Source organism: Chenopodium quinoa, unplaced genomic scaffold, assembly GCF_001683475.1.
Source record: "Chenopodium quinoa cultivar QQ74 unplaced genomic scaffold, ASM168347v1, whole genome shotgun sequence".
Lineage (NCBI taxonomy): Eukaryota > Viridiplantae > Streptophyta > Magnoliopsida > Caryophyllales > Amaranthaceae > Chenopodium > Chenopodium quinoa.
This window is the reverse complement of record NW_018743074.1, coordinates 339,391-347,686: the sequence shown is the minus strand read 5'-3', so window position 1 is coordinate 347,686 and position 8,296 is coordinate 339,391. Positions and strand designations below refer to the sequence as shown.

Sequence of the window (8,296 nt, the reverse complement as noted above, 5' to 3'; positions counted from 1 at the left end):
GAAACAATCTGGAAGGATGTGGTACAACCGTCTGAGTGAATACCTTATGAGAGAAGGATTCAAAAATTATCAAGTTAGTCCCTGTGTTTTCATAAAGCGATCACAATCAGGATTCGCTATCATTGCAGTTTATGTTGATGATTTAAATATCATCGAAACCCCAAATGAACTCGAGAAAACTGCAAAATACTTGATGAAAGAATTTGAGATGAAAGACCTTGGGAAAACTAAATTTTGCCTTGGACTACAAATTGAGCACTTGAGTCATGACATTTTTGTCCATCAATCAAACTATACAAAAAGAGTTTTGAAACGTTTCTTCATGGACAAAGCAACCCCAACCAACTTCCCAATGGTTGTTCGTTCTTTGAATATGAAAAATGATCCATTCAGACCCCGAGAAGAAAATGAAGAGATTCTGGGTCCAGAAGTACCATACTTAAGTGCAATTGGAGCCTTAATGTACTTAACTAACAATACTAGACCCGACATAGCTTTCTCTGTGAATTTGTTAGCGAGGCACATCAATGCACCAACATATAGGCATTGGAAGGGAGTTCGACACTTACTCCGGTACCTACGAGGGACACAAGACCTTGGTTTATATCACCAACCAAAACAAGATGCTGCTCTCATTGGGTATGCAGACGCTGGATACTTATCAGATCCTCAAAATGCCAAGTCACAAAATGGATATGTATTCACTTATGGCGGCACTGCAATATCATGGAAATCAACAAAGCAGACATTGACCGCGACATCAGCAAATCATGCAGAGTTGATAGCCTCTATGAAGCAGGACGGGAATGTGTGTGGCTGAGGTCGATGATCAGTAATATCCAAAAGGAGTGTGGAATGAACGCAATAACAGAAGACCCAACCATCTTCTTTGAAGACAATACAACATGTATCGCTCAAGTAACTGAAGGATATATTAAAGGAGATAAAACGAAACATATTGCCCCAAAACTGTTCTTCACACATGATTTGCAAAAGGACGAGGAAATAAATATCCAGCAAATTCAGTCTTGTGAAAATCTTGCCGACCTTTTCACCAAATCACTTCCTTCGAAGAAATTTGAACAGTTAGTTCACAAAATCGGAATGCGACATCTTCGTGAACTATGCTGAGATCAGGGGGAGTATTATATGTACTGCACTCTTTTTCCCTTCGATCAGGTTTTTATCCCACCGGGTTTTTCCTGACAAGGTTTTTAACGAGGCAGTATACCAAAGCATATAATACAATAATATTGGTGTACTCTTTTGGCTATGGGTCTTATCCCATAAAGTTTTACCTAACAAGATTTTTAGTGGCATTCAAGGGGAAGTGTTAGAAGATAAGTCTAATAAGTGAATGCCAATTATTGATTTGATTACACAATGCTCATATAGGTCCAAACACTTGTGAACTCATATGGCTCTATGTGAGTAATTATTGTATTATTAGTGTAACTCATGGCTATAAATACAATGCCATAGAAGTAAGAATACAATGATAACACTACAACAATTTCACCCATCTTCTTTCACTCTTTTGCTCCTTTTATTAATCAAAACTTTTCTATCGGTAAATTCTTTAACATTTTTTTATTTTTTTATTTATTTATTGATTTTTATCTATGAAAGTACATCTCCGAAAAACTATGAGAATAAATTTATTTTCTAATTTAGTAAATCAAACTACAGTAAAAGTACATCTTCGAGAAACAAAGAATAAATACCATACTACAACTTTTAAAAGCTACTAATAATATTACCACCTTAAAAGGGGTAACTCTAAGACGCTATTAAATACATTCGATCTCGGGGAAGCTACATTACCACACCGATTAAGCACCAATAAGGTTCGTAAATCCAATAGGACAACATTAAACATTGCCAAATTTAACCAAAAATACAGCATGATTAGCAAAATCAAATTGCCTTTTTGTGAATCTTGTACTTTGTTTATTTGATATACAAAAATGAGGGGATGAAAAGGTGTTATATATCCAACAAATAAACAAACTCGTGTCATGTCATATCCAATTTATAACACTAAAAATATAAGTAAGATCAAAAAACAAAATAAAAAAAAAAAATTAAACACAATACAGAGTAGATAAGTATAATAGACTAATTACTAATATAGCCATCATTCCACAAATTCAATTTAAAAATTTTAAAGTTAAAAAAAAGAAAGTTAACACGCTCAATCACTCCAACTCTCAAAGGAAAATCTAAGACTAATTTACTTACAATATACGATGTCACCAAAATGATCGAAGATCAAAGACAACATTTTAAGAAGCAATCAAGCCAAAAGGTAGTCCACGTAGAGCAACTCCATTACTGCAACACTGATCCAACCAATCAGAATTTGAGAATGGAATCAATTGGTAGTTTTTTAGTAACTTCAGAAGAAAATAAAACGAAATATAACAGGTTGTTAAATACTAAATTAAAGAAAAAAAAAACCATGACATATAATAAGGAACTATCAAATGTAATTTTAGATGGATTTCCCACAACTATTATAGCTTCTACCAAGTTAAAATATCACTCATGTTAATTTAACAATCCAAATAAATTATAATTTGTCTTGGTGCAAACATACACATACACCATATGTAAATTAGTTTATTGACATTCACATGGTACTACCAAATGCTGCACTTATTAAATAAAAGAATAGAATTCCATTCAATGTCAAGAATCTATTTCAATTTGTAATCAACCATGAACATGATACTTCATTTCAAGTAAAAGTTCATGGTACCACCAAGATAACTAACCGCAAATTTTATTCAATTCCACATTACCCTTATTCAACATTCAAACTTCTTTATCAATTTTGATAATTACAATCATTATAAAGAAGATATAGTCATAAAAAAATAAAATAAAAAAAACATTAAAAGTTCTGTAATTGCAAAATTGATATTTCTTTATCAATTTTGATAATTACAATCATTATATAGAAGATACAGACACAAAAATAAAAATTAAAAAAAAGAAATTTTTTATTTTGTACGTGCATTTAATCTCTACAACAGAGATTAAGACAATGTAACAATTGATTCTGAACAGAGGAAATATAATGTTATGCTTCTTTGAGATACAACTTAATGCAAGCAAATAATCCACAACCTATCTGCAAGAAAATACCTAATCTATCACCCAAAGAATCCCTCCTCGATATCAATCTTGTAGCCAGTAAGTATATTTGTGATACCATACAAACAAGTCAATTCAAGAGATTTGAAGCTAGTAGACACGGTGATTTTAAATGAAACCAGGTCTATAAGGTGATGGACAGATTGTAAGACTATTTTCTAATTAGTGCATATACCTTGCATAGATTAGACGAGCCTCAGATACAAAGAAGATATGACAGAAATCAGGAGCATGTTGAAGCACGTAATTAGACTTTCTTGAGGCGGGTTTTGTTGAACTCCTGCAATAGATATCAGGGCATTTGCATCAAAACACGTACAATATGTTATAGTATCTGTCTTTGCTCAGAGCATACTGCATAGAATTTGGTCACTAATATCATAAGGTGTCACACTTAATCAAAAACTGTAAAATAACAGACACAAAATATGAAAGTGCATATGAATATACAATATCAAAAAATGTACTAGTATTTGTACCCCACAAATCTGCTGTTAGCTCCTGCACCCATAACCAATTTCTGTATCCCTAACTGAGATATGAGTTCCAATATTCCATCAGCTACAGACTCCTTTTCGATATAGATTTTTTCAGACGGAACCTGCAAAAAGGGGCACATAAATGACAACTAGAGAAATCAAGAACTAAGAGAAGGTGGGAGAAAACAAATAAACACACAGCATAAGGGAGATGGAAAGAGCCATTCACACAACAACGTAAGATTGATGATATCGTTGATTAACAACAAGACTCACAAATGCAAACTTATTCTGGACAATTTTTTTTTTTGTTGCAAACTTATTCTTAATGCATCTATTAATAGAATCACATATTTAAGGCATGTTAAAATAATTACACTAAATAAATAAAATCTGCTACATAATCTTTACTAAAAACTTTTTACACCACAACACATACACGAATCACAAAAAATTTCCAGTCACTCGTCCAATGAAGCAAGCAACAATAACCCGTGACATCGCCCGAGACACAATAAAATAGTTTCATCATCGGGAACTAAAGGATCATACGATTCATACCTGAAAACTTATAATTATCTGAACATATTTATCTAACATATTTTCCACCTCTTGTCTTTCCAATTCTTTATACAATTTGTCCTCGACTTCTCTGATTGCCATAACAGAAGCTGGAAAATCCTCTAAAATAAAATCATCAGCAAAATTCAAATTCTGGTACATATGCAAATTTGATATGAACACACACAAAAAAAAAAAAAAAAAAAAAAGGTTAGATAATCATAATTACTTCTAGGAGAACATCTGATTTGGGTAGGAACATGAACATGAATAAGACAAATTGTAAGATTTGTCTTCCCGTTTAAAAAATTATTATAAGCCCAAAATAAGGTTGATCGTATTTCATTGTTTTTCCCAATTGCTATGTATAATTTTTTCTCCATAATTTCTCTAATGCATGCTCTGTAATCTTGTAATTAATTCTGAGACGAAACAATTCTGCAAAAATACAGAAGAATTAGGGCTGAGATTGTAATCTAAAGACAAAAACTTGGTAAAATTTAACTGAATTGAACACCAAAGATGATCAATTGAGTTTCCGAATTCGCAGTAAATTAGGGTTTAAATTTTGTGATGATATAGAACTATAAAAGTTACTAAACTATTACACGGTCAACAGAGTAACTTTTTTCTTTTTTACTTAGGATTCTTTTTCACAGTTTGATTACTAGTATAATTTTTTTTTATTTTTTTTTCAGAAAGGTGATTACTATAACTAGTAAGAAAAAGAAAAAAATTTGTATACACTCGATCTACGATAATATTACGAGTGGATTACATTCAAGGTAATTTTTAGCTAATTTTAAATAACTTTTTAACTTTTTTAGATGATAACTTTGAATTTGATATAATTTTATTGTAATAATATGTCATTGGATAAGTTTTATCTAATCGATTTGTTTATTTAATTAGAGAAACTATATTAAAAAAAAAATACTCCATACTTTGAACTCTGTAAGTTTTATTTAATTAGATAAGACATATCTAATTACACCTTGCCACAAATTTAGTTCGGATACTTAGACTCATATCAACTTTTTATAGGAAGTACAAGTAATAAAGAGTAATTATTTTTAACATAATTAATACAGGTAATTTTATTCTTTTTATTGAAATGTAATCATCCAAATTTAACCCTGATTTAAACGATTACAAAAGGAGGAAGACCAAATTTATCTATAAAATTGTTTCGAAAACAGTGGCTAATAAATTAAAGATGGTGTTAAACAAGGTGATCTCAGTTAACCAAAGTGCTTTTATTCCGGGGCGACTCATCTCTGATAATGCACTTGTGGCTTTTGAGATTTTTCATGCTATGAAGAGGGGTGGGGAAGGCAAGGATGAAAGTTTTGCTCTAAAGCTGGATATGAGTAAGGCATATGATAGGGTGGAATGGGTGTTTTTAGAGAGGGTAATGGAGAAAATGGGGTTCTCAGGAGCTTGGATTGGCAGAATTATGCACTGTCTTCAAAGTGTCCAATTTGCTTTTAAAATAAATGGGCAGATTTCAGGGTCGGTAAGTCTATCCAGAGGGCTTCAACAAGGTGATCCAATATCTCCGTATCTTTTTTTAATCTGTGCTGATGCTTTCTCTACTCTTCTAAATATGGCGGCTAGAGATGGATTGATACATGGTGCTAGAATATGTCGTGGGGCCCCCCGTATCTCACATTTATTTTTTTGCTAATGATAGTATTCTTTTTGCTAAAGCCAACACTATAGAGTGCTCTGTGATAGCTAATATAATTAGCAAATATAAAAGAGCGTCGGGCCAAAAAATTAATTTTGATAAAACTGAAGTGTCTTTTAGCAAAAATGTATGTCATAATTGTCGGACTGAAATTGTGAATACTCTAGGGGTTCGGGAAGTGAACAGGCATGAAAAGTATCTAGGTCTGCCGACGATAATTGGTAGGTCCAAGAAAGCTATATTTGCTGGTATTAAAGAGAGGCTCTGGAAGAAGTTACAGGGTTGGAAAGAGAAATTGCTATCGATGCCTGGAAAAGAAATTCTAATCAAAGCAGTTGCTCAGGCTATTCCGACTTACATGATGGGTTTATTGAGGATACTAGACGGGATTATTGATGAGATTCACTCTCTTCTGGCTCGTTTCTGGTGGGGGTCTACGGGATCGACAAAAAAACTACATTGGCAGAAATGGGAAGATTTATGTAAACCGAAGAATATGGGTGGTTTAGGATTCCTGGACCTCCGATGTTTCAATCAAGCTCTTTTGGCTAAACAAGTTTGGCGCCTCCACCATAACCAAGGTACGCTTGTGCATGCTATTCTAAAAGCAAAATATTTTAAAAATTGTGATGTTCTGGAGGCTGCTAGGGGTTATGATCCGAGCTATACGTGGAGAAGTATATGGGGTGCCAAATCTCTGCTCCTGGAGGGGTTGAAATGGGTGTGATATTTCGGTATGGGATTATGCATGGCTGCCTGGTAATTCTTCAGTTTGTGTACCTTCTCCATTGGTTGGAAGTGATATGGATTTGCGAGTTTGTGATCTAATCGACCATAATACGATGTCATGGCGTCTGGAGGTCCTCAATGATAACTTCAATGCAGAAGAGCAAGCTCAAATATCGTCAATCCCATTATCAGTTAGGTGTGTGAAAGACCGTATGTACGGGTGGCCTTCATGTAGGGGCGAATACTCTGTGAAGTCGGGATACTGGATGGCGAAGCAAGGTCCAACTACAATCCAAAGACAACCTCATGATGAGATATGGCGAATCATTTGGAGCTTGAAAATCCCCCCGAAGCTAGCTCATTTCCTGTGGAGGGCATGTAAAGTTTTCCTTGCGGTGCGTGAAAGGTTATATAATCACCATTTGATTAACGATAAGTGCTGTACAATCTGTGGTACGGGTGATGAGTCAGTGCTTCATGCCACCTTTGCCTGTAAGGCCGATTCTGATATATGAGCTGCCAGTAATGTTACAGCGCTGATTGAACAAGCTCCCTCATCAAGCTTCTGTGCAAGGTTCTTATGGTTAGCCTCGAAGACCACGAATGAAGAGTTGAGAACGATCGCAACACTAGCTTGGGCTGCCTGGTGGTGTCGTAACAAAGCTGTTTTTGAGCAGGAATACCCATGCCCCATAAGCATTGCATCGAATTTAGTCAAATCAGTCCACGAGTATGTGGATTATGCCAAGAATGTCTTCATGATTCAATGCTTGGTCCTGTCCTTGTAGGGGTGTGGTGAAAGTAAACTGTGATGCTCATATTGGGAGGAGGGTGGGGCTAGGGGTGGTGATTAGAGATGAGGAAGGGAAAATTCTGGCTGCTGCTGTGAAACAGGGGGCAGTTGGGTGGTCTATAGATATTGCAGAGGCTGCGGCGTGTCGATATGGGCTTCAGCTGGCTACTAGACTCGGCTTCCCTGCTGTTGTGCTGGAGAGTGATGCAATTGTGGTAGCACAAGGGGTTAAGGTGAAGATGGCTGGAAATTACACCCCTTTCTCTTTAATTATTGATGATGTGTGTTCCCTTTCTCGTTCTTTTGTTGCTTTCTCTATGTCTCATGTTAAACGTGCGGGTAATACTCTAGCACACCATGTAGCTAGATGGAATACTAGTGATTGTACTGAACGTGTTTGTTTAGGTCCTTTTCCCCAAAGTCTATTAACTTTGGCGGAAATTGATCTCCTTTAATGTTTATCCGCAGGTGTTTTCGAAAAAAAAAAAAAAAAAAAAAAAAAAAAAGGAAGACCAAATTTATAGGCATAGATGCCCACAAAACTATGGTACCAATTATTCATTTGGTCATTCTACTTGCTATAAGGATAAACTCCATTGTCCGTACTATTCTATATACTCCCTACTAATATTTGGAGGCGGTCGTAAATTAGCTCGTTAATTGTTACTTCCTCGTCTCTACAACGAATAACTTTGAAAATTACTATGCCTTTGACATATTCTGATAGGCTGCTAGCAGCGTGTTAAGCTTAACTGGAGGTCTGGAGGTACAAGAATGAGACAGTGACTCCACCGAGCAAAGAGTCATTCGAAGCTCATCGTGTACCTTACCAAAAAGAATGTTGCATCGCTCAAATTTGCAAAAGTGGCAACAGACCTTTGAGCA

At 35.1% G+C, this 8,296-nt stretch overlaps 1 protein-coding gene across 1 annotated transcript; it reads right to left on the bottom strand.

Moving 5' to 3' along the window:
- Window positions 1–3,158: 3,158 nt before the first annotated feature.
- Window positions 3,159–5,052, bottom strand: LOC110731475 (U-box domain-containing protein 33-like). Its single transcript, XM_021911328.1, has 5 exons — window positions 4,429–5,052; window positions 4,200–4,321; window positions 3,639–3,760; window positions 3,335–3,439; window positions 3,159–3,249 (listed from the first exon to the last, which is right to left on the bottom strand). The coding sequence occupies exons 1-5, from the start codon at window positions 4,580–4,582 to the stop codon at window positions 3,159–3,161; spliced, it is 594 nt and encodes a 197-aa protein (XP_021767020.1). The 5' UTR covers window positions 4,583–5,052.
- Between the last annotated feature and the right edge of the window lie 3,244 nt (window positions 5,053–8,296).

Excerpts from the sequence above, each read along its gene's own strand:
- LOC110731475 (XM_021911328.1), bottom strand. The coding sequence starts at position 4,582 with ATGGAGAAAAAATTATACATAGCAATTGGGAAAAACAATGAAATACGA. Across the intron at positions 4,322-4,428 it reads AATCAGATGTTCTCCTAGAA|AGGATTTTCCAGCTTCTGTT; the intron begins GTAATTATGATT and ends ATTTTATTTTAG. Across the intron at positions 3,440-3,638 it reads GCTAACAGCAGATTTGTGGG|GAGTTCAACAAAACCCGCCT; the intron begins GTACAAATACTA and ends TATCTATTGCAG.